The following is a 27705-nucleotide window of genomic DNA, read 5'->3' as shown; positions in this document are numbered from 1 at the left end:
TTTCCAGGAACAGATGGGCATCCTGTCTAGGATATTTTACCACCTTGCATTCAAAGCTGCTAGGTTAGGGTGCAATCAGAAGCAGTAAGTTTAAAAAATATATTGTTAGATTATACTTTTCTCATGCCTCTGCACTAACAGTTTCGGTGGCAGACACAGCAATTTTGCAGGTAAATGAGAGAAGATGCAATGTTTTGCATAACCTAATAGTTACTAATTAGTTGATGGTTCAAATAGATAATGTGGTTTGTAATAACTTGTATTTTCTGTTATTCAGGGTCCACAAGGTCCTCCTGGAGGACTCGGAAACCCTGGTAACGTAGGAGACAAGGTAAGTAGATGAGGTGCTACAGTTCCTGTCTTTCTTGTATTTATCTTTCTATGGTTTTTCATGGAAGTCTTCATGCTCACACTGTTGCTATCCTTATAACTTTAGGGTGAACCTGGAGAGGCAGGAGCACCTGGCATCACAGGAGAGCCCGGTCCAAAGGTGAGCAATCAAGATCTTTTTTGTGTGCTTTTTTCTAATACTATAAATGGCAACCTTTACAAAGTAAACTGGATTGGAAATTAAATGAGACAATTTATTTTTATCAGTCACAGGTAGCTGATACACTGTGGTGTGATACAAAAAACACTATCGACAAAAACTCTTGATTGAAGATATATTGATTCCAACAGACACCGATTGTAATCAATACGGAATTGAAAGTAAACATAAATAGAAGACTCATTAAAGAGCATGAAGTTTATGAACATGTCTATTGTGTATACTGTAGCTGAACCACTATAAACATCTCCCAGATAGCCTTGAGTCTTTTCAACCAACATATGCAAATGAGACATAAAATAAAACTGGGTTATGTGCTTACTTCATTAACTTACTTCAACACATAATGTTATATAATCAGACTGATAATTGAAATGACTAGGTTTAAAGTATATTATACTAGCTGATTACCCAGTGGCTTCGCTCACTGAGTGCAAGGGAAAAAAATAAAATGAAGTATATAAATTATTTAACAGTAAAACATTAACATGTAGGAGGTAAAGATACATTGAACAGTGCTGGAGTGCGTTCGGGTAAATTACATTTTAAAGGCGCTATAACACAACAGGTAAGTAGCACTAACAGCAGCTTAAATGTATTTGGATCATCTCTCGGTAGCAGATCCCTTGTGAAAGGTGCTACACGACCTGTGGTATAGAAATTACATTTTCTATGCGATCCTGCAAATTTCTGCCTGACAACCTTGCACTACGTGCCTGTGATTTAAGAGAAAAATTATTCTGAAAAATGTGGACGCTGCCCTTCCGTGCTTAACGGGCAGAAGGTCCAAACAATTCCCAAGTTTAAAACTTAACATGAAGAGGTTGGTACATCTTCTTAGATGTAAACCCTCCATCTTCTTAAAATAATTCATTGCAAAAGCAACCTTGAATGTTGAGGGGTTTTAGTGACCTGAAGTCACCTTAAGGGAGAGTAAGTAGTCGTGCAGCGCAATTTACAAAGAGAGTTTTGCTTCGATGGCACTGATTACACTCATTCACAAAGATTTCCACTCTCCCAGGAGCCGAGGGGGACTCGAAGTGTCACAAACAGTGTGAGAAGAGAGAACGTCGCCCGAAACTGCTAAGCTCTCAACCCAGCGGAGCTGCCCAACATTCCGTGTCTCCCAGTGTCCACTTTGTTCTCACGACCTCTCGCCGCTGAAGGCGGTGTCATCTTCACATTGTTTACAGCTTGGCGCACTTAAAAAGTAGAAAGACGCAAAGCTGTTTTCTTCATCTCTTCTACTATCCAGTACTGCCAATTAAAAAAAAAATGTTATAATGTGGCAGTTTCCATGACAGTCACGTGAATAAATAAATAAAACTTCTCTGTCAGAACATGTCTGGCGGTGGGCGGCTCAGCGCTGGAGTCCAGAGAGGAGGGCTGGGAGAGGCTGACGTGGGGCACACTTCTATGGGATAGATCGGCGTGTTTGTGTTTACTTCTTTTCAATATCAGTAAAATAACTCTCACACAAATAATAACAATTTGTAAAGATGATATAAAAATGGCATCCACAAACAAAGTGATTAGTTCCTGTATTATAATATGTTCTAGTGGTCATAAGTAAATTCCGTTTCGCGTGGTCTTACTTAATTTCTGTTTCAAACGTGAAAAGAATTTTATATATATAGATTATAGTTTTACACTGTAATACTAAAAGTGTATAGCAGCTTAATGCTGTTATTTTGTGTATCATCACTCTTTTTCTCAATATTTAGAGGCTAAAATTCTTTGCATGAATGTAGTTAGTGATAATGTTGAATTATAAGCAATCAACATAGACCTCAGTGTATTCAGTGTTAATGATACAGTTCACCACATATTGCAATATATTTTGTAATACATGTAGTAATAAAATGCATTGCATTTTTCATTCCAACTGATGGCACATCACAACCATTTGCACTGCTCTTACGTATCCGATACCAAATGGCATATAACAGAGACATAGCTCCAGATGGACACACAGAAACACAGATATCTGTCATTTTATTTAAGTGGATCATACACATTTATCCCCTCATAAGGAACAATCTCACATCATTTAAAATATGCAACTACTAAAACAGGATTACCAGACTAGGACTGTTCTCATCACTTCTTACTATTGTATAATTCTATCTTTACAAACTCATGGAATTCTCAGTGTTTCCCTTTAATCCTGATGGCATATGTAATTCTATATTTTTTTAAAAGAATAATTACATAAATGTTACATAATGTTCTTATACTAGATAGTAATATATGCAATCAATTAATTCCTAAAGTTCATTTTTAATAAACATGTTATTGAACCATGTTACACAAGAGTAAACAGACTGATGTACTGAAACAGCCTAACAAATCATAAATTACCTTATACACTTCTAGGTTCCTTCACTGTAATAAATAACTTGGTTTTAATGTTTTACCTTTAATCTACCTAAACGCATATTTTTTTGAAGTTATACATTTACTAATATTTTTTTATTCGCTTGCAAAACATAACTCTATATAATGTGTATATATACAGTATATTATATATATTAGTATAGTATAGTATACTGTATATATATTTACCCATACATTGTTTGCACTATACATTTTTATAGCCAATGAAATGAAACAAAGCAAAATTTGTAGAGGAGAAATTTTTGCCTGTAGCCAAAATGTTAGCTCCTTGCTAACTTAAAAAATATTTAACACTATAAAGACACTTGTGCACCACACACAAAATTGGAAATATTGTTTGACCTGTCTGAAGAATCAAGTACAGTAATCAAATTAGATTTAGACAGCATTTAAGGAGAACTTAACTTCTAAAGTAAGGAAGCCCTCAATTAGGACAATCAGTGATTTTAATTTTGGTAGTTGGCAGTGGCTGTGAAGTATTATATGCAAAAATGTTTAATAGTTTCTGTTGAACTTGTATATAGTTTACTGACAGTCCAAGAACAACTATAGTAACGGAACTAATGAAACAGAGAACATATAGAGTTAAATATAGCTTGGGTGTGTTAATACTGGCAAATAAATATACTGTAGCTCTAAATAAGTGAATTCCATGGAGGCAGAGAGAGAGAGAGTAGGAATTCATATATCGATCATCTTGCAACAAGAGACATACCATATGAGGATATTCAAGTTTAGAAAGAGAGAAAACCACTGACCTAAACACCTAAGGCAGTTTCACTGATAATGAGAACCAAATTTATGAATATCATTCCTTTGCTGTTTACTCCAATTCCCAAAATGCAAAACCATTTATTGTTATGTTTTTAATTGCTGCTGTCAAAGATAGATCATTTGGTGTGCATTCAGCAATGCACTTTCTTTAAGAACAAGTGGATAAGTTACCTCCAGGATCCTTAGATAAGTGACTTGAATGTTACTCCTTTTTAATTACTAAATTATTCATCGAGTTAATCTAATTATCAAAATAATGTCCTTTTTTCACTAAGGAGACCAGTTGCACTAACAGTGTGCTCCACAGTAGGATCATTTCATAGTCGAGCTGATTATCCAATAAGCAATACCCTATACCCTCAGGTTGTGCTTTTGACAAACATAAGCTGACGATATAAAGTAAAATCCTATAAATATAGAATCTAGGACAAGACTTTAGGTTGTAATTTATGAAGAAGAAATAAACTAAAAGAAGGGCTATCTGGTATTGGATGACTTAGTATGCTATACTAACTGGAAAATGACTAAAAGAGGCCCATTGTATTTCAGTGCTGCAAGCTAAATCCAGCCCCAATTCAGAAAGTTAAAAAAAGTCTCTTCCTCAATAACTGCATGTCTTATATCACAATATTTCCGGCCACATACTCTTTTAAGTATTCAGCCTATGTTTACATATATATTTTATACATTTAACCAGTATTCAGGGAGATCTTGAATTAAGCTGTGATGATGATGCCACACTTTTACCAAAGGTTAAAAAATTTACAGTAAACCTGAAAGTGCAGAATCCAATGTTTTAATGTCAACAGTATGCAAAAGTATACAGTACATTCTCACCTTTCAAGTAACAATTAATCTGTCTACAATTTTTTTATATTACAATATGAACATACTAAAAATATGCAGTTGACATGTAAACACTGGTAACACCAAGACATCAGTTAACCTGTCAAAAACTGTCCCATGGTAGTAAAGGTTCTATAAGGGCTTATGAAAACAGTGTGTAAAGAAGCAGCAAATTTCATCTGAATTGCAGCAAGCTATTGGAGTATTCATTCCCCAAGAGCTGAGCTCCAATACCATCAGCCAGTTAAGAAGCATTGCTTTGCTGTATGTAGAGGGGGAGATATTCTTCTCTATCCTGGCAAACAGAATGACCAGCTTCCTCATGGGAAATGGATAAATTGACATAAGCTACCAAAAGGTCAGAATCCCAGGCTTCCCCAAATGTACTGAACATTTTGCAGTGATTTGGGAAGAAATCCATCATGTAAGGAAAGAAAATAATGATCTATATACAGTGTTGCTAGTCCTTGCCAGCGACTATAGCTCAGTGCCACATAAGTTAATTAATTTTTCCATGGGATTTTTCAATATCTCAGATTGCATCAGTGACATCCTTACCAGATACTTTAGCAACTTTCATATGTGTTTTGCTCTGGAAGTCTACATGACAGGAAGACAACAGCTGCAATCTGGAATAGCCATAGGATGCGCCATCTCTCCCTTCAATTGGTGGCAGCTTTCGAGGTATTTCTCAGAGGGGCCAAACAGGTAGTTGGGGACATCAAGCTACTATTAGGTAAGAGGCTCCATCCACTAAAAAGCTATATTGATGACATCTCAAGCATCCTTCAGACTGCTCCATGTATGGGAATACTACTCAAGTGCTTGAACTGATAACCTGATCTGATCACATTGGCAATAACGAAGATTAAGCTTGCAAAGTTAAGAAGCCTAACTATAAGGAGAGGAGTTCTTCAAGACAAGAATATCTTTTTCGTTGGAGAACAGCCCATTCCACAACTGGCTGAACAGCCACTCCGAAACCAGGAATGACAGTACAGTGTGGACCTGTCAGACAGACAGATTGGGAAACCAGCCAAACAACAACTCGTGGAAGGCCAGGCAAAGATTGAGCAATGCCATCTCTCTGGGAAATATAAAGTGTGGAATTATCAGCATACATTATATCAATGTGTGATGTGGCCTCTGTGAAATTCCCTTAGCAGTGGACAACAGGATGAATAGGCAAGCCAACGGGTACATCTGAAAGTGGTTGGGCTGGCCCCCCTGTTTTTAGGATATAGGTCTCTTCGGCTGGAATATGCTTGAACTCCTCATCAAATCCATTAGTCTGGGGTTCAAGCAAGAGAAGGCACATCTTGTACTAAGCCTGAGGGAGTCTGCTGACCAGTTCATGAAGAGTGCAGAAGCCCCCACCTACACAGGCCACAAGCTGAGATAGATTATGCCACCGCAAGTCTACCACACCAAATGCCATGTTTTGAATGTCTGGGGATAGTCCAGATCAGACATACTGACTTGGGTAGGGGAGCGCCCACACCAGTTTTGGTCAAAAGCCACCAAAAAGCAGCAAAGGGTCATGATGGTAGCTGAGGTCACAAGGCTAGAGCATGAGTGTTATCACATAAAGGTATTATCCCAAGGCCACCAGATAGCCTGGACCTTATGGGATGCAACAGTGAATGGACACATTATTTGGGCAGACACCACAAATCAGATTTTATTTTCTGATAAGGCCAGTCTATGACACCCTCCCATGGCCCCAAAATCTTACCTAGTGGTTTGGAAGTGACGTGGACTGTCCAGTGTGTGGCAACATCAAGGCAAGTCTCCAGGACATCCTATCAGGATGTAATGTGGCACTGACCCAGGGACTCTTTAGGTGACACCATAACCAAGTCCTGGAAAAGCTGGCTGAGGTCCTGGAGAGATGCAGGGTAGCAACAAACCACCCCAAAACCCACCTTTACAACATTCATCAATTCAGGACAGTATATCAAAGGCATTTACACAGAAGAGAAACACCATACTAAGACCAGGCAAAACATGGCAGATGCCGGTGGACCTCAGAAGACAGTTGGTCTTCTCAAGAGATATCATAACAACAACTCTTTGGCCAGATATTATTATGTGGTCTGCAGTGGAAACATGGGTCCTTGTGATAGAACTTCCATCCCCTGGGAAGAGGGCATCACAGCAGCTCATAAAGGAAAACATCTCAAGTACACAGAGCTGGCACAGGAATGCCAAGAAGCTAACTGGAAGGCTAGGGTCTACCCCACACAGGTCGGATTACAGGGCTTTGTTAGCAAAGCGGTAGATCAACTGCTCCATGCAGCTGAGCAAGAATAAATATCTAACCTGTACAAATATTTTTTATATATTTAGCAGGTGTTGGGTACTGTGTCTAAGTTAGGTCTCAAATTGAAGCAGTATACTTTAAACAACAAATTACTTCATTTGACAGTGTTATGTCCATCTTTTGATCGGCAATCCAATAATAAAAATGGCAGCAAGCAAAGACACAGACATCTTACTGTAAATATGCAGCCTTATCAGGATTTTGGCAAAGATATCAAAGATACAGCATATTACTGCCTTAACTAAATTTAAAAAACAGAAACCTACTCTTTTCTCATTGCACAAAAAATTCAGTTTTCATCTCATTAGTGATAAAACTAAAGCATAAATTGGAAACTCCTTGAAGTAAGGGGCACATATGAACATTTAAGTATGGCAGTTACTAGTATCATTAGTTACATTTTTTGTTGCAGAGATACCCATTACTGAAACTGAAAACACAAAATATCTTACAGCCTTCTCATTGTAATAAACAATTCTGAATAGACACAGTGAGCAAATTAAAGGAACCAAATTAAAAATCCATCAATCCATCAATTATCCAACCCGCTGTATCCTAACTACAGGGTCACTGGGGTCTGCTGGAGTCAATCCCAGCCAACATAGGGCGCAAGGCAGGAAACTAATCCCGGGCAGGGCACCAGCCCACCGCAACCAAATTTAAAAAAATAATAATAATAATAGGTAGAGATACAGGAAACCTTTCATGTTCTGTTCTGCAAATTGTATACTGTAATTCATTCTCTGAGAATCATATGTATAGATAAATTGGGTACAGTAATATCCAAATAGTAAAATACAATAACAGTGCATTCATTTTTGTGCAAAGTAAGCTTTTTATCATTTATTGCATACTACCCTGTAAACACAGTACATTGTTGCCTTATATACATCTGTTTATCCTATTACAGGGTCCTCGTGGTGAGAGGGGTGAAAAAGGAGAGGCTGGGCAACCTGGGGCAGCTGGACCAGCAGGTGTGAAGGGACCACCTGGAGATGATGGACCAAAAGGCAACCCAGTAGGTTCAATGGACAACTAAGCAGAGAAATGCTATTATTTAATTTTAACAATGTAAAAAGTTAATAAGCCATAGTCAAAGAAAAATCCTTTTGTTCTTTAAAAATGTAATGATGTTTGGTGAACTATTTTTAGTTCTCTGTACAGAGCATAGAATAACAGATTGTAACTTCATTGATGAACAAATGTGAAATTTTAGGAAAAACAAAACTGAATATGTCAAATAAAAATAAATACAACTATAAATTATTCCAAAATAATTTAAACTTTATTAATAATTTCTGTGACTTTTTTGATCTGTACTACGGTAAATACAGCATAACGTAAGTTGATGATAATATAAAAATACATAATATTCTTGCCTTAAGTAATTTTCTTTTCCTCTTTTAGGGTCCTGTGGGTTTCCCTGGAGATCCTGGTCCCTCAGGTGAACAAGGTCCCCGTGTAAGTATCTTCTTCATCAATGATAAAAAATTGTAAATTACAGCAGCTTTAATGATAAAGAAATTTCAGTAAATGCCATTTTTCTGAAAGTTCACTGTATTACTATGGATAATAATAACAAAATTGTGCAAAACAATTACACGTCATTGTCGACTTTTGACCCATGCTTCTTATAACTATTTGACTTACAACCAGTACTGCGTCTCATGGGTCAACGACAGTTTTTGCCTCGCCAGCTCCATATGCCATGACTCATTCACTCACCTCATTCTCATTCAGTTATATTTGTCTTAAAATTAGAGGGAAAAAATTGATCTCAACACAAAATGAAGTTGATCAAGCAGTATGAGGGAGGGAAGAAAACGAATGTCATTGCACGTGATTCTAATCTAACTCATTGTAACTGGTGTTCACCACATGTACTGTACTACTGCGCTCTGGCCTTGAACCCGTTTAACCTCCAAAGCTTCTGCATTGTGCTGCTTTGTGTGAACTGCCACAAATAGGTAATGAAACCACACTGAACTTCTTTATTTGTTAATGTTTATTATTAACAGGCTGAAATGTTAAAACAGAAAATATATGAGTGCTTAAGGTCTGCAGGTACAATTCCTCTTCACTCAGTGAGCACTGGGAGAGGCTCACACTGATGATGTAACATAACACAGACAAAGAAATGGTTTGTGAAGCTGTTAAAGGCTCGGCACCCATGCAAGCAACAGTAATAACGAAACAAAATAATAAAACAAAAAAATATACAAAAATAAAGTATATACGTGCAAAACAATACGACTTAAGGTACTTATTATACAGTATTATATATACGGTCAGGTTTGAATACATCTGGATTTGCTTACATCCAGATCGACTTAACCGAACATGGTCATAAGTTGATGACTTATAAGTGCGTGTTTTACTGTCACATTATAATAATGACATTTTAATTGTAATAAACTATATAATGTAACTTTTTTTTTTTTGGTTTAGGGAGCTGATGGTGCCAAGGGGGAGAGAGGTGAGGACGGAGAGCAAGGACAAGCTGTGAGTTAATACATTTCCTTTTTCTTTAAATAGGTCAATATCATTTATGCCATCACCTTACAGAATGTTCTTCTCTTTACTACTCTTGTTCTAGGGATCTCCTGGACCAACTGGTGAGGCTGGCCCACCTGGGCCCCCAGGAAAAAGGGTAAGACATTTCTTACTTGGTTTAATGGGGAAAAAAAACCAAAAAAAAAAAAAACCCAGATGATCACTCCACAATATAAACACTTATTATCAAGGCTAGACATAACATCTTGTTAAATTCCTTCTGGGTTTGACCAAAAGATAATTTTAGTGGCAGTGGTTTATACTTGTTAAGCTGCAAAATAAAGCATAAATCTAAATTGAAATGGGCTGAAGAGAATTTGGTAGTTTATTGAACTGGATTAAAAAGATAATTTTCAAAACAAGGACAGATCATTATCTAGCAAAAACATCAAGAAATGTTCTCATTCTTCTACATCCCCAAATAGTTTACTTTTAAATAATCATTGCTTTCTTCTATTTTTTTTTATTTAACTAAAACTAATTATGGCGCATGTACCACACAAATGTACATATTCATTTGATTCTTCGTGAGGGTGTGTCTGTTTTTCTTGATAGTGCAAGGGATGCAGTGCATGACTGTTGTGCCTTGACATACTGTACCTTAAAGTTAATTAATAACTGTAAAATGGGTCATTAAAACCAAAAATGAGTATGTATCTAAGTGTAATCTCTCATAAAGTGACATCCTTTCAAAGGCTTGTTCCAACTATTGTAGGTACTGCTTGTTGGGGAGACTATTCAATTCCACAACCCAAGTCAAGCTGACAATGAAGAGATAAAAATGGCCACCGAAAACAAATATAAGATAGAATTCTATGTTCTAGTGAACATAAACAACATGAGAAAAGCATTAAGTTTGCCCCTCAAAAAATACATTTTCTGATATGGTATTTCAAATCAATCCAGGGTAAATTATGCCTTACGCCCAGGACTGACTCCTGTCCACACAACCATAAACTGTCAATGATGAGTAAATGGATAACCGTATCAAAAAGAGTGATTCAATAAAAAATAGTGATACAGCTCTTATTTTCAGACATGTATTAGTAAGAAATGTTCATTTCTAATGCTAAGTCCTCCAATTTCTAGTAATTTACATTAGAACACTCTAGATGAGAACAGGCCATTCAGCCCAACAAAGCTCGCTAGTCCTATCCATTTATTTCTTCCAAAAATATGTAGAGTTTTGAAAGTCCCTAAGGTCTTACTTGATAGCTTATTCCAAGTGTCTGTCGTCCTTTGTGTACAGAAAAACTTCCTAATGTTTGTGCGAAATTTACCCTTAATAAGTTTCCAACTGTGTCCCCGTGTTCTTGATGAACTCATTTTAAAATAACAGTCTCGATCCACTGTACTAATTCCCTTCTTAATTTTAAACAATTCAATCATGTCACCTCTTAATCTTATTTTGCTTAAACTGTATAGGCTCAGCTCTTCTAATCTTTCATCATAATTTAACTCTTGTAGCCCTGGAATTAGCCTAGTCGCTCTTCTCTGGACCTTTTCTAGCGCTGCTATGTCCTTTTTGTAGCCTGGAGACCAAAACTGCACACAGTACTCAAGATGAGGCCTCACCAGTGCATTATAAAGGTTGAGCATAACCTCCTTGGACTTGTACTGCACACATTGTGCTATATAACCTAACATTCTGTTAGCCTTTTTAATGGCTTCTGATCACTGTCGGGAAGTCGATAGCTTAGAGTTCACTATGACCCCTAAATCCTTCTCATAAGATGTACTCTTGATTTTCCAACCGCCCATTGTGTATTCAAACCTAACATTTTTACTTCCTAGGTGTAATAATTTACATTTACTGACATTAAATTTCATCTGCCACAAATCTGCCCAAACCTGTATGCTATCCAAGTCCTTCTGTTAATGATATAACAGATTCCAAATTATCTGCTAATTTACCTATCTTGGTATCATCTGCAAACTTAACCAGCTTGTTACTTATATTCCTATCTAACTCATTTATATATATTAAAAATAGCAGCGGCCTTAGCACTGACCCCAGTGAAATACCACTCTTAATATCAGCCAATTCTGATGAGGCTCTTCGCACCATCGCCCACTGCTTCCTGTGTCTGAGCCAATTCTACACCCATTTAAAAACATCACCCTGAACTCCCACTTCTTTTAATTTGATGCCTAACCTCTCATGTGGCACCTTATCAAATGCTTTCTGAAAATCAAGATAAATAATATCATATGCTCCACTTTGATCGTATCGTCTTGTTGCCTCCTCATAGAATTCCAGCATGTTAGTAAAACACGACCTCCCTCTTCTGAATCCATGCTGACATGAATATATCATGATTTTAATTCTGATGTTTCATTTCCTTTCATTGGTTAGGGGCCTCCTGGAACAAGAGGAGCTGAGGGTCGCCAGGGTGAGAAAGGTGCCAAGGTGAGAAGACTGCAGATTTAAACCACATTACATAAGTCAAGAAGTCTTCCCTTTAATGATTATCAGACAGATACAATCTGAAACATTCTGCTTATTTCTAATGTTTTTCTGTTTTTGATCAGGGTGACCCTGGTGCTGATGGTCCAGCAGGAAAGACTGGTCCAGTAGGTCCTCAAGGTCCTCCAGGAAAACCAGGAACAGAGGGTCTACGAGGAATTCCCGGACCTGTGGTAAGTAATAGCTATGATAAAAGTGATTTCTGTTCATTTCTTCTTATGAAGGAATAAGTTATTCACCAACTGTCAACACAATTTATTTTTACATGCTTTACAACAATATCATTTCATTTTCAAATCATAATTATGTGAAGGTCAACTTAGGAAATTTACAGTAACTATACAGTATTATTACTGATTAAAACATATTAGAACATATTATAAATGATTAAAACAATTCAACTAGAACTGTAAGGTGCTGTCCATGTGACTATTAAACACAAATTAACTTTTCAAGTACATATACAGTCCAAACTGTAGGCAAATCTAACTTTTTAGATAAAAGTGAGTTTATGTGTGTGTCTAGATTGCCATTGTTAATTCTGAGAACTTATTTGTACTCTATTTAGGGTGAACAAGGTTCTCCTGGAGCTACAGGACAAAAGGGGCCCCCTGGACCAATGGTAAGCAGACACAAAATTAGCTTTAATGAGTCCAGAAACAAAATATAAAACTTTAATAAGAAAGTTTCAGTGAACTGATGGTCATATCCAACTGTTTCAATTATGTTCCATTTCCTGAAGAATATCTTGTTAGGATGGGATAACAATAAAAATTGTCTCACTTTTATGCAGGGACCTCCTGGCTTACCAGGTCTTAAGGGTGATCCAGGTGCAAAAGGAGAAAAGGGTCATCCCGGTCTTATTGGTTTGATTGGACCTCCAGGAGAGCAGGGTGAGAAAGGTGACAGAGGTCTACCTGGTCCACAAGGCAGCGCTGGACCCAAAGGTGAAACTGTGAGTACTTTGAGTAAGCGCATCCACATAAATGGTACAAAAGCTGCAGTCCTCCCCCTCAGATAGACATCAGTGTCATCACAAAAACAAACTGAATTTCAGACTGTAAGATAGTCATTGGCAAGTTTTAAATTATACAGTAAATACTAGCAGGTGTATACAATGGTTATTTTTGACAGCTCAGTCTTCAACAGTTAAGACCAAAGCAATTGTAGTAAAAGTCAAGTAATGTGAAGACTTTCTATAAATCCATGTAAGGGACTGTTGAGTCCTAGAGCTAAAATTATAGAAAGCAATGCTTTCAATCCTTATTTATAGGAAGCTTTCAATTTCCTTGCCTTTCTCTACAACTTTCTTACCTAAATGAGAGTATTTACTAATAAAAACTGGATTACCACAACAAGTTCTATTGTATATCTTTTAAACATTACTTAATAAAGACAGTGACAGAAACAAAACTTAATACAGAAGGAAAATTTCTATTTTTTTATCTGTGCCTTCATTTCTCAACACTTTTCTACCACCAAATTAATTTTTTATAATTTATGGACTATTACTAATAAAGTTGCAGTTCACAGATTTGACTACGTCTGCCAATCTTTTCATTATTAGTAGTTATTACTTCATCGTGTTTTTTTAATTGCATAGATAACTGACAAAATAAGTTAAACAGGACACAGTTTACTGTATATTGAAAGCAAGTGTTCCTCAACAGAACTGATTGTTATGATTAATCAATTAATATTCTATCACGTAATTCATAAAACTGCTGGGCAGACCCAACTGCCAAATATGGCTTATAATATAATTAGAAAACTGCTTTGACAGCAATCAATTTAGTCTGTTGTTTTGTGCCACATTTGTGAGATTTAGGAATGATCAATTTGTTGATGTTGCATAAAGAGAACTAGTTATTATGATGATGTCATATAATGCAACATGAAAAGCAGCGTCAGTTATAGGTCATAGTGTCCCAGCATTGGTTTAAACTGCTAGGGAAAAAAAGTAACTTTGTATTTTTTTTCTGTACTTGTTAATATAAGCCAGGAATAAAATGTTTCATTAAAGACACTGGGAGTGCTTACTTTATTCAGAGTACAAATACAACACTCTGTCTAAAAACTCTAATTATACTAATTTGTTATGAAGAACACAAAAAGTGGTCTGCAGAGCAACAGAAAATGGTACCTGGCCAGAAGAATCATACCTCATTTTATTGTCAGCAATCAAATGGGAACATGTATGGCATGTAACAGAAGAATTCTATATACTCAATTGTTTATTTTTTCCTACAATGAAGGGTTTGGTTCTGCTATGGTGTGAGAGTATTGACTAATATGGTTTACATCCATCCTTTGCTGAAACAATAATTATAAGGAGATCAAAACCAAGTTCTAATTAGCATGGCCAATATTTTCCATTTATTTCATTGCCTTTCAAATGGCTTAGTTTTTAGTGTAGTAGTCAATCTTGCAGGATTTGTAGTAAAGTAAACTTTTAGGCTTGAGGTGTTTTAGTGATAGTGGATAATGGAGCATGATATCCAAAAGATGTGTTTGGAGGGATCCTGTAAAAGATATTACAAGTTGGGCTTGTACTTTTCAGGGCAGGTGTTTTAAAAAATAAGCATAAGGAAAAAAAGTACTCTGTTTGCATTAAAAATGATGGCCAGATATGACAGCTGTTACAAATAAAACAGTTACACATGTTAGATTATACCAATCAAAACAAAGAGAATTATGGAAAGGGCAAATAAATTGTTAAAATCCAGAATATAGAAAACTAGCCAGAAGGAAATTTGGGATTAGGATAAAGTGATTTTCTATTAGAGAGCTTCCACAGATATTGCCAGATTAGTTTGATTTTAATCTCTTTTCGTTCCTCACTCTAGGGAATGCCCCACATTAGGAAAAAAATCTGGAAAAAGATAATATGTTGCAAAAGATGTAAGATGTTCCAATGAAAATATACTGTAATATCGACTTCCTTTAAGAGAGTACAAAGAGCAAGCTTAACAAGAGTGATTTTTTTTTTATTAAAGAGATGGAAATAGAACAAACATTGACACATAATCAATTAATTTCAATATAAACATGTACATTCAGGCAGGAGAATACTGAAAGAAAATAAGACACTTCCCCATCCCAGCCCTGTGAGTGTTGCAGTTTTAAATATTTGTATTGGATGCAATAGTTTTAAAAAAGCTGACTTCAAAGTTGAAGAATAAAGGACCATCTTGTCTCCGGTGGGAATCCTGGAGAACATGGCAGCTATAGACCCTAGAGAAATGTTTTATTCTGAAGGAACAGTGGTGAGAGAGAGAGAGAGATTGATGAAAGGTCCAATAGGAGGAAAAGAATTGTTCAAAGTTAGAACTGAGGATCCAGAAGTAGAAACATGAGACTAGTTTTGACATATAGAAGGACATTTCCAGAATGTGGAAAAATGAAGCAGGGACTTTTGAGGGGTAGACCTGACAGAAAGGATCTGACTGTAGCAATAAAATCTAAAATGATAAGAAATGATGACTGCTTTTGAAATAATATAAATAGTGTCTATTGTCAATTATACATTACAAAAGTGACATTGAGATAAGTAAATCCAAACAAATCTTTTAAAATACTGTAGTCTAAAAGGGAAGTTACATGGATAAATCTTGTCAGGGTGAGGAGTAAGACTGCAGAATATAATGAAACTTGGCAGAAAATATTTGAATACATAGAACAAAATGGTAATATAAGTGAGAGTTCCCCAGGAAAACAAAAAGAACTCAACATAGAAAAATAAAATAACCAGGAAAAGTGGTGTGGACTTATCAAACCGTAGGATCTACAAGATTAGATGTAGAAAATGACAGAGAGGCTATGCTATACATTGGAGTAATAATCCATCCATCCATCCATTATCCAACCCGCTATATCCTAACAACAGTGTTACGGGGTCTGCTGGAGCCAAACCCAGCCAACACAGGGCGCAAGGCAGGAAACAAACCCCAGGCAGGGCGCCAGCCCACCACAGGGCACACACACAGGTCAATTTCAGATTGCCAATACACCTAACCTGCATGTCTTTGGACTGTGGGAGGAAACCGGTGCAGCCCGAGGAAACCCACGCAGACACAGGGAGAACATGCAAACTCCATGCAGGGAGGACCTGGAAAGCGAACCCGGGTCTCCTTACTGCGAGGCAGCAGCGCTACCATTGTGCCACCGTGCCTAATAATGGAGTCCGTTATTCCAAATGTACTTGTGCCAAAGACAAATGGAATTATGTGATTTAGTTTTGTCTTCAGGAAACATCAGGAAATTTCAAAATGTAAACCACTAAAAAGTGAAATTGTGGATTTTCTTAAAGAATATTAATAGACTGGGCATTGAAAGAACATACACTGTCAACATGTATAACTTGGTACATGTAAATGCAAAGTAAAGCTTTTTATAAAAAGGGCTAACTCAGTAAATAAGTACTGAGAGCAAGCAGTACTCAAACATAAAGCAAGGAGATACAATACTTAATGAAATTAAGTAAGCAATAATTAGAAATTGGGTAAGTGTAGTATGTTTTGGAGCATATAAGCTATTAGTGCTTTTTATAAACATTGGCTTCTTAACTGTAATGTGTAGCTCACATTATCACAGGATTTAGATCATGTGTCACTCTTAAGTAGTCTATCTGCTCTGGTATGGTATTTAAAATCTCCAAATTTTCTCTTGAAGTCTTATCAGAAATCTATAACAGAGAGAGAAGAATCCTATCCTGTGTCTAAAGAAGCAACTTCGGCTGGAAGTTTAACCTGGGATGAAACCAAAATGGAATATGATGCAAGACTTAAGATATTTGCTCTATCCCTTTTATCACAATGTGAGCCTGAGGTTTTTAAAGCCTGAGATGAAAATGGCAGACACTGCACCACCCTGCTGCCCATTTCAAATTAAATGCCTAAAAGCTTCAAGCCCCTATATCATACCCATAACTTGGGTATGATATTGGGATTTGTATCTACCTGTGATACTTAGAGCTATGCTGTCAGGAGGCATGTGCTCATGGTAGGGTTTAGCTAAGGCAAAATGATTACTTGAAGAAGTCAGAGACTGTTGCTAGAGATAACAAAAATCAGCAAAAATAACTTTTAACTTAAGTGTATGAAGAGTGAGAGAGTGGGTGCTTTTAGAAATGTAAGTGTTAAAAAATACATTTAAAGGTTAGTCAAAAATACACAAGGTATATTAAAACTGATTGTAGTGGAAACTAGTTATGTAAATTTATATTTATTTACCTGCCACTCAACCCAAACATTTTTAAATTTCCAGTCTGCCTTATTTAGTTGTTGTGAAATGCTGTTTACTACCATACACTACAAGTATAAAGAAAACCAAATTCACTAAATATGACAAATAAAATGAAATTGCAGCAGTGTTCTTCAAAAACTAAAGTGACTGCTTCTACAGTTTACACATTATTGTAAATTTTATGCATCAGTCACTAACACATGGCACATTTAAGACTAAAAAAATGAGAGTATTGGACAGGTACACCACTCTATATCCAAAGTTTAGACCTTTTTTTTGTTAGTTATCTTGCACTCCTCTGTTTCCTGCCTATGATTATCACTGCTTAAGACTGTTCTTGCAGCAGTGAACTCTTCAGATCAGCTCTATTAAATTGTGTATTATACAAAAGCTACCACTATTGACTTCCTACCGTATAATCATGGAAACTGCCGAACTCTTAAAACAAAATGCTAGGAAATCTATAGCATTTTAAGAAAGTCCTATCTAATTATGAAAAGTTTTACTAATACACAAAAAATGGCAAAATCAAGTAGAATAAAGCAAACGATATATGCAATCATTTTTCTGCCTAGTTTCAAATGAGCATTATGCAGTGTTTTGTACTGGTGATTTCAGATTCATCAGAAGGCAAGAGAATGAATGCTGGCTTCAAAATATAAACTGTCCCTTTTAAATAAATAAAATACCTATGGCTATTATTATACTGTATACCGTATGGAACACCAAATTATTTTTTTCTTTTCAATGGGAATCAATTATACACAGCATCCCAATTAATTTTCTCCTCAATACAAGTTCTTGGAAGTGTAAAACCCACTTGAATTTCTGTTTATAACATCTACTGCATCTAAAGGTCTCTAGATCTTCATAGGCAGTTTCTGACTTTCATTTTTATGGACTTAAATTTCTGTTTCCTCTAATTGAGACATATCTGTTACTCTTTTCCATGCAAACAAAAAAAACATTTTTTTCTGAAAAGTGATCTACAATTTTTTTTCTTAATTGTTTTTTTTATCATTGGTTCAGTATGTTCCATCTGAATACTATAAATTTTAGTATACTTACATGAGATTGGATCTACTTACTTAAGTTCAATGTGTTGGTCCCTATACACATTTTGCATTGTCCTTTTGCAATGTAATATTATTCTTTAAAGTATTAAATTCTTTAACACTTAGTCTCTAAACTGTTCTAATAAACAGATGCAAATTTAAATTAACTTAGGAATGTACTGTTCTATAGCAGAATTCATATATTAATGAATAAATAGATCCAAATTTAAATTAACTTAGGAAAATATTGCCAATACAGAGAGTAAAAAAAAGTGAGTTCTAGTATAGTGGAACAGTGTGTTCTGCCTCTTACTTTCAATGTTAACATTATAAATAGAAGTATTTATTTTTCGATTTTGTACTATTAAAGAATATATTAGGGCACAAAGTTTATATTACTGTTAATGACTAATAACTATGCTTTGCAATACTTTTTCCTAACTAACATTAATAACATTGTTGCTAGAAAAAAACATGATAATTTTAAATAATCATTCAAATGCTCTCTTTAATATCTGTACAGCCTGCTGGCTTTAATTAACTTCACTTTAACTCATATATGCTCACATTTATTAAATTAGAAGCCAAAACAACACAGAATATTGAAACTGAAAAAATATATGAAAGTGTACAAGATGTGAATATGTTCATACTTTTCATGATGCACACATATTATTGTGTTTTTCTTTAACAACACTACACACATATATTGTTCTAACCCAATCAAAACTAGAGTGTGCATTCTAAATGTAACTGGATTAGGTTAAACAGGTACAGGCTGAATATCTGTGAAGCAAGTGTGCTGAGTGTGATTTCTCATATGTAAAAATAGGCATGCAAAGCCTTATTCTGTACATTTCATTTAATCCGTCATAATAGCATACATTACTCTAAAAATATATATTTCGAATGACTAATTATTTTTTCTATTTCATTTTAGGGTATCGCAGGACAATCAGGCCCGCTTGGACCAGCAGGACCTCCTGGACTGCCTGTGAGTGATCTTTCCTATTAAGCTTTTTTCATCTCATATACAGTACTATGGATGGCCTATTATTGCTTACAGTGGCCTTCCTTTTGTATTTTCATCACCACTGTAGAAGGGAAGTCTGTTCCACAAGTAACTATTCACCCCATTATGTAGTGTTACAACCATATCTTTACTGTATTTTGGAAAGATATTATTTATATAAATAATTTATTTAGTATGAATACAGTACAATTTAAATAAACAGTATAAATATGCATTTAAATATAGAGATTAGTGTAAAATTCCTCAATCTCTGTCTTTTTTTACAGGGACCTCCTGGTATTAAAGGTGCAAAGGGAGCCACGGTAAGTCATCTCATTCAGTGTAATTGTCCCTACCATATGTGCATATTGTGTAAATGTGCCATGTGGATTCCTACCTTTTACCCAGTGTTGTTGGGATATGCTCTTGCTTCCATGACCTACAACTAAACAAGCAGATTTGCAAATGGATTGATGGATGAACTTCAAGCCTGCTATCTACTATATGATAAAATTCTGATGTTTGTGTGTGTGTGTCTGGTTGTTTTGAGTAATACGTTTGGTCAGCTGGGCTTTGGTGACATACAAGTATGAGACGGGTAAAAAGAAGTAAAGGTGTAGTGGAAATGCTGGGAGTGGGATGGGAATTATAAATGCTGATAAGATGTAAGCAAGACACCTCAAAAAAAAATAAAAGGATTCATGGGATTGTGCTCAGGAGAGGGAAACCTGGGCAAAAAAGGTAGAGGTTCAGGCACATGAGGATACTGAGGAAAGGTGCTGAAGGTACATGTAGGGCAATAGTTATCAAATATTTTTAAATTTATTCTATTACCTGTCTTTGACAGTTAATATGGCTAGCAAATTATAATACCTTTTTTTCCCATAATTTATTTGTTGCACTGCGTAAAAATTGTTAACCTTTTGTTCCCTGCTTTTAGGGTCAAGCTGGTCCTAAAGGAGAAAAGGGTACTGCAGGACCTCCTGGTCTACCAGTGAGTGCTACAGTTTTTTCAGTTCCTGTTTTATTTTGTGGATATAATTAACTTAAATGTTTACTGCAGTACTTTACAAAGTAATTGGAATATGCAACATACTATCAGGTTTCTTATTAAAGTTTAACATGTTACTTAGAACAGGATTTTTGGATTGTTTCTAAATACTTGTTACTGCAAATGTTCAGTATGGACCTGATTCTGTCAAGCACCTTCATTTCTGATGGTTATATCTGTGTGTTTAATTGAGAGTATGAATTGCAACAAAAACAACCCTTCTGTATTTCCTCTAAAGGGACCTCCAGGAGAGGTGATCCAGCCTCTGCCCTTCCAGATGCCTAAGAAGAACAAGCGATCTATTGATGCCAGTATGCTGGTGGAAGACTCAGCTGGAATGGCGGCTGATGCACCCATGGAATATCATGAAGGAATGGAAGAGATCTTTGGATCCCTCAATTCTCTGAAACAGGAGATTGAACACATGAAGCACCCACTTGGAACCCAGGAAAACCCAGCTCGAACCTGCAAGGACCTGCAGCTGTGTCAACCAACCTTCAAAGATGGTGAGCGACTGCAAATATTAAATTGTTCAGACACTGAATTTTATTGCACATTTTCTGTTTGCATTCTTAGATATGAGAAATACAGCATCACATTTCTATGGACACAAAATATCCATAGCTAAACTGCACTAATAATTACAATTTTGAACACTGAACATTTACTTATTGTAATGCACTGCTGTTCTCTCCTGTTCATTCTGGTAGGTGAATACTGGATTGATCCTAACCAGGGATGCTCAAGGGACTCTTTCAAGGTCTTCTGCAACTTTACTGCTGGAGGAGAAACTTGCATTTACCCTGATAAGCAAACTGAAATGGTGAGGCTCCTCCCTCATTACACCTTTAGATTAATCAGTTTTAGACATTGGTCTCCACAATAAATATACAACTATGATTTATGCACTTTGATGTTTTAAAAAAAAAAGTCATTTTAGCAAAGCTTATGTAGGCCTGATAATATATATTTATTTTAAATCATGTGGTTTTAAGGTTGAATTGCAGAGTGCTAAATGTATTATCACAGCACCAGGAAGCTGTGTTTAAGATAATTAGTGTCTGTGTCAAGTCTGCACATTCTCTTTGTGTCTGTGTGAACTTTTCTCTGGATAATTCCCACATAACAAACACATGCATTTTTCAGAATATTGGTGTAAAAAGGCTCATTATGAGTGAGGGTGTCCCATGATGGATGGGTACTGCATTGACAGATGGATTCTGTGTTGCACTCAATGCAGCTGGGACAGGATCTGTCTACTCAAGAGACTTCAGTTGGACAGAGCAAGTTTGTAAAATTTATGAATACATATAAGGATGTGTTTTAGGTTACATGGTTTGTTTGAGCAGTCCAAAAATTACATCCTACAGTAGACTCCCTTCACCTCTGACAGGGAAATAAGTCAATTTCATTTACTTATAATTTTTGTACTTTTTTTTGTAGTTTTATTGGTGTAAGTAGGGCCTAAAAGCAAAAGTATTAATATGTTCATCCTTGATTCATAATCTGCAGTGCCAGGTTACAACACTGAGTTTATCTACAGTGTATAATGTTTCATGATGTAAGATATATTATCCATTTAGAATGTTATTTGGTGCATATAATATGAGATGGCCAAGTTTTTTTCTTTGATACTGTATGTATTATATATTATATCTGTTGACCTCTGACCTACTAATCCATGCTTTCCCAGCCCAACTAAGCAGTGGTGGTTGCAGGCTAGCACAGGAGTAGTATAAATCTGTTACTGAGCAGTTGTACAGTATCAAATTTCATTTATGTGCTGTAAAAGAATGAGTCTCAACACACTGGAAAGGTTTGGGGCAGCCACCTGAGTATCGTGTAACCCTGTAAAAGGGTTTTTTAGTAAGCACTGATGTGCATAAATTGAGCTCAACACTGAACTGAATTGGTAGTGGAGAAGATGGTGGTTTTAAAGGGTGAAACCAGAAGTGATGTCATCTGAGGCTGGAAACCAGAAGTGATGTCATTTGAGGCCAGAAACTGGAATTGGCGTCTTTCTAGCCGCCGGACCCGGAAGTTACATCTGTCTTGGTGCCAAAACCGGAAGTGACACTGTTGTTAAATCAGGCAGGTTTTCCCATACTTGGCCTGCCGAGATAAGAGAATAAGGTTTAGCGCACCCCACCACCCCCTGGCCTGGTGGGTAATTACCTTCACTTGATCCATTCAGCTCCCTCTCCTAGTCGCACGTGTGTGACAGTGCATTAGAATGAATTCAAGGTGTGGTCCTCATTTTACACAGTTTTGAATTTAAGTGGCATCAAACTACTCAATGCAAATAAAGATGCAATGAAATGGGAAGAAACCATGTGCAGTATGTATAAAGAATTCAGAAACTCAGCAAGCTTTGGAGTTCTCTTAAATAATAACAGAGAATAACTTCATATAAACAACAAAATATTATGGTGGTAGATATTATTTAATCATAAATGTTTAACAACAGTGAAGCTTTTTATCATTGTGAACGAGCTGTAACACATGCAGCATTTCACCTATTAGTAGTCAAAAAAATCCTTTACTGGAAACAGATCATAATAAATTGAATATTACACAGCTTTGAAAAAGTTTGTTTGTATTTTTAGGTAAAAATGAACACTTGGTCCAAGGAGCGCCCAGGAACATGGTACAGTGAGTTTAAACAGGGCAATAAGGTAAGAATTTCTGGACAGACACATTTTGCCTACTTTATTAAATCTGAGTTAAAGTACTGACAATTGAAAAAACAATCTTTTAATGACTAAGATATTCAAGCCACCCCAGCCCTAGAATGAGCATAATCAAACTTTGGCATTTCAGATAATTTTATTTGTATGGATATGGAAGTAAATTCATTAGCTTTGCTGTAAACTGCAACATTTTTAGAATATAAGAATTATCACATTCTACTATTAAAATATCAATGTTGGCTCAATTAATATTTGCTTATCAAGGTTAAAAGATTTTGATAATTATATTATGTGCCTTATAAATCTGATAACGTATGTTATTAGGATGCTATATTGTTTTACAAGATTGGCTAACTACCATGGCACTGGAGATTGGTGAGTGGTGAGATGTGCAAGAAAGAATTTCACTGTACTTTGCATAGGTTACAATATTACAACTATTACTAAAGTTATAGAGCATGATACTATTATTCAATGTCTGTGGCTATGACTGGCACAAATTTACATGACTGTCCTTAACACAAGGGATATGAAAACAGATTTAAACATAGTTAAAATTAACTTACATTAATGGGTAGCACCTATTAAAAAGGCAAATAAAATATTAGGTTATATTGTAAAAACAGTTGACTATAAATCAAGGGACATTATACTCAGACTATATAATGTGCTAGTAATGTGCTGGAGTATTATGTGCAGTTTTGGTTACAACACTACAAGAAAAAACATAACATCATTTGAAACTGTGCAGAGAAGAGCAACTAAGTGCATCCCATGATTTTAAGACTTGTCCTAATCTGACAGAGTTAGAGAATTAAACCTGTTTAGTCTCAAACACAGGAGACAGTTTGGGGACCTAATCCAGGTCTTCAAAATTCTCAATGGCATTGATAAAGCAGATCCACTGGAATTCTTTGAATTTAACCATGAATCATGTACTTGAGGACACCAGTGGAAATCAAGGGAAAGTACATTTAGGACGGAAGCCAAGAAGCACTTCCTTACTCTAAGAGTTGTGGAAATCTGGAACTAACTAACGACACATGTAGTTGAACCTGAAAACTTGACAACCTTTAAGAAGTATATTGATGAGATATTGGCGCAGCTTACCTATTAGCTAAACAAACAAAAGCATGAGGAACTGAGTGGTCTCCTCTCATTTATTCAATTTCTTATGTTCTTATTACCTGCTCATATATATGTACTGTTCCTTGTGTTTCTACTAATAATCATTATTCATTTTAATGTTTACTGCTAGTATTGTAAATTCACAACACATGATGTTTAAATCATTTGAAATGGTATGTTTATGAAATATGTATATACATTATACAGCCTAAATAACAATTTTGTTTTTTCTCTTTTTTGTTCAGCTGTCCTATGTGGACTCCAATGGTAACCCTCTGGGAGTTGTTCAGTTGACCTTCTTGCGTTTGCTCAGTGTTTCAGCTAGACAAAACTTTACATATCACTGCCACCACTCAGTAGCCTGGCATCATTTGGGCTCAGACAGTTTTGAAAGAGCTCTGCATTTCCAGGGTGCCAATGAGGAAGAACTGAGCTATACAAATAATCCCTACATCAAGGCTCATGTTGATGGTTGTGCTGTAAGTACATAAACTCCATACAGTTGAATCTAATGAAAAAATTAATAATTAAAAATTAGTCTGACCTTTATGCAAACATTAATTTGAAAATTAACTGCCTTTTAAAATGGAATGATTTACTGTGATATAAATGATATAGGAAAAAAACTCTTAGTAACAGAAATTTGTTGTGAATATATGAAAAGTAATACCTGTGTTATAAACTATACCTTTCTGCAATTAATGAAGGCTCTGTGGTAATATCTAAGATAAACACTGAAGCTATAAAAGATAGTAAAGGAGAAAGAACAGACCTAATCAAGTCCTTCCATCCCTGGTAATTTTATGATTTATGTTTTTGCAGAACCGCAAGGGTTATGATAAAACAATTTTGGAAGTGAACACACCACATGTGGAGCACCTACCTCTAGCAGATGTCATGTTCACAGACTTTGGGGAGCCTAACCAGAAATTTGGCTTTGATGTGGGACCCGTGTGCTTCTTAGGCTGAAAGACAAACGATAAAAGATAAAAGAAAGTAAAAATCCAAAGAAAAAGTATAAAAAAGTAAAAAATAGAAAAAATACAAACATTTCATGACCTGCCTGTTTATCCCAAGCCCTATGTGTCTTCACCAGGACTACCTGAACAAACAAAATTTCTTTCTCACCGTTTGTTCAACCCCAGGCCATATTTTCTACATGCTGAATACCAGCCAATAATCTCTATTCTTGTCTGGCATAACAGACATAATCCAAAAAGGAAATAAAATACCCAGGAAAACAAAAGCCCGATGAAAATAAATGGAGAATCCTACTCTACATTTAGAATCCATTTTTCAGGATCCAGTATTTGAATGGAAGATCCTCAGCTAAATCACCAGGACAAGAAAGACTTTAATTGAAGAAAGCCACACCAAAGACTTGCAACTACAAAACAAACCTAAACTCTATGGCAAGAAGGAAAGGGAAAAATCAAATGTACAGTAATGAAACTGTACCAGCCTTCTGTGTAGGCCTGTCATCTGTCTGACCGCCTTGTGGGTTATTTGTGCAGTAGCCTTCATAGAATTTGATGGGACATCTTTAATTTCTGAAAACTGCAAAGAACAGTGTAGAACAAAACTTTTCTCTGTCTTTTTTTAAATACAGCCACACTGTATGAAGGGATTTGTACATGTACAGTTTAATGCAGCTAGCCATGGTTAACTGTTCAAAAGGGAAATTTAATTTTTTTTATTTTATATGCAACACCTTTGGAATGATAACTATGTATCACATAACGTAATCCATACATTTTGCTGCAATTATGTTATTCAAAAATAAAAAAAAAACATGGTCCTAGTGAGAGGTACAGTGAATTAAACTAAATGCTAAAAACATAAGCTGTTCTTTGCAGTTTTCATGTGTTGGTACTTTTGTGCGCTAAAGAATAAAGTCACATTGTCTTCAAGTCCATTTGAAGTATATTAAAAATGTATTAAGCACAAGGGCCAATTAATTGTTTTTAATTTAAGTGCATTTCTGTGTCAGTTTGCTGAAGATGCCAGTGAGAAATTAAATTTTGAGTGCTGGAAGGAACAAACATCATGTATAAAAAGAGACAGAATTGTTTTTTTGTTTTTAAAGAACAAAGGGGTTGAGTTGAGAAAGTATATTTTTGATTTACCTGTAACACTTAAGAACTGTTTAAAATATGGTGCTCAGATTGTACTAAACTGAAACAAATCAAAAAGGTGCTCAAAGTATTATTTTATAATGTTTGTAAGTATTTTTTATTTGTATTGTAATATATATTCTATAATTTGCTGCTTTTTCAGGTTGTCTTATTTTTCCATTTATGCAAGTTCTGCGCATCTTGTTTTAAAATGCTGCCCTTTCCATCTAAATTGCTCTTTTCAAACTAATTTCTGCTTGTGTTTTTCATTTGCATCCTCTTTTTTCTATGTCTGCTGAAAACCTGCATGATCATCTCTCCCTGCTATTTTCCTTTTCCCTTTTAGTCAATTCAGTCAGTTTTTCAGGGTGTTTTTGTTTTCTCCTTGTGTTCCAATAAATTGCACACCAACACAGGTCTCTCCAGTCCTTGTAACTTAAGAGTAATGGATTGTTTTTTGACTGGTGCTGTTGCTCGTCTTCCTTTTCTCCTTCAAACAGCTGGCATGCTGCACAACAACCATTTGTTGCCTGTCCTACAAGAACAAGACTGAATGATGAATGAATAAAGGACAGTGGGTAAAATAAACTGAAAAAATCTGGCCTGTGAATCAAAATATTTTATTGTAGAAAAAAAAAGTATTGTACAGTATATAAAAATATGGGCATCATCTGTGTCCAATTACTTGTCACGACTGTTTATTCCATCTTTCATTTTTTAACATATACTGAATACACAACTGAATCCCAGCCCCGACACTCTTTGTGTTCAGTATGCACATTCTCCCACACTATGTTTTTTCCCCAGTCTGCCAAAGATGCACATGCTAAGTTGACCCAATAGCAACATGGTGTATATGCACGAGTGTAGTCTGCAAGGGACTGACACCTTGTCCAGGTATGGTTCTTGCCTTATCCTTTGTGCTGCTAGGAAAGGCTCCACAAGTTCAAAACCTGGATGTGCACTTAGATGGTATAGAAAACAGATATATAAACTGTCAATTGTTATTAGTGGAATAGGTTACATTTTTAGCATAATTATGATAAATCATGTTAGGGCATTTATTTTCAGATAGCATTATGTCCATTAAGCAACTTTAAGTGTAATGCATATCAAAAGAGCTGAATAAAAAAAATGTAATATACAATCCAAAGAGAATATCACACTCATCAGCAGAATGCATTCAGATTAATCACAACAAAGTTGAAGACATTAAAGGGGCCAAGGAATACGGAAACAAGTATATTTAAAGCTCGTTTCTATTCTGTAATATTCCATCATGGATTATGAATTTGAGTGGTAATTCCAGTTTTCGTTCTATGTTTCAAAAATGTCATTGTAAGGATTAGTGGTAATTTTGAATTGCTTGAGGTTTTGAATGTTACTGAATGGCATTACATCCGGAGTTAGCTTCTGCCTTAGGCCTGATGGTGCCGTGTACATTGCTCCGGACCTCTGCTCCCATGTCACTAGACCAGATTAAACAGGGGTAAAAATCGAA

At 35.8% G+C, this 27705-nt stretch overlaps 1 protein-coding gene across 6 annotated transcripts in view; it reads left to right on the top strand.

The window, feature by feature from the left end:
- Positions 1-26639, top strand: part of col11a2 (collagen, type XI, alpha 2) — a 164547-nt gene extending 137908 nt beyond the window's left edge. For all 6 annotated transcript variants that reach the window (XM_039768901.1, XM_039768899.1, XM_039768897.1 and 3 more), the window contains 18 exons: positions 278-331; positions 437-490; positions 7801-7908; positions 8298-8351; positions 9339-9392; positions 9487-9540; positions 11800-11853; positions 11976-12083; positions 12479-12532; positions 12704-12865; positions 19150-19203; positions 19509-19544; positions 20162-20215; positions 20511-20778; positions 20983-21095; positions 22879-22947; positions 24336-24569; positions 24913-26639. In XM_039768901.1, coding sequence (XP_039624835.1) covers positions 278-331; positions 437-490; positions 7801-7908; positions 8298-8351; positions 9339-9392; positions 9487-9540; positions 11800-11853; positions 11976-12083; positions 12479-12532; positions 12704-12865; positions 19150-19203; positions 19509-19544; positions 20162-20215; positions 20511-20778; positions 20983-21095; positions 22879-22947; positions 24336-24569; positions 24913-25059 — 1731 coding nt within the window. In that variant the 3' untranslated portion in view covers positions 25060-26639. The remainder of the gene's footprint in view (positions 1-277; positions 332-436; positions 491-7800; positions 7909-8297; positions 8352-9338; positions 9393-9486; positions 9541-11799; positions 11854-11975; positions 12084-12478; positions 12533-12703; positions 12866-19149; positions 19204-19508; positions 19545-20161; positions 20216-20510; positions 20779-20982; positions 21096-22878; positions 22948-24335; positions 24570-24912) is intronic.
- The last annotated feature ends 1066 nt before the right edge of the window (positions 26640-27705 follow it).

The sequence above is a fragment of the Polypterus senegalus genome, chromosome 11 (genome assembly GCF_016835505.1).
Source record: "Polypterus senegalus isolate Bchr_013 chromosome 11, ASM1683550v1, whole genome shotgun sequence".
Lineage (NCBI taxonomy): Eukaryota > Metazoa > Chordata > Cladistia > Polypteriformes > Polypteridae > Polypterus > Polypterus senegalus.
This window is presented reverse-complemented; position numbering and strand designations above follow the sequence as displayed.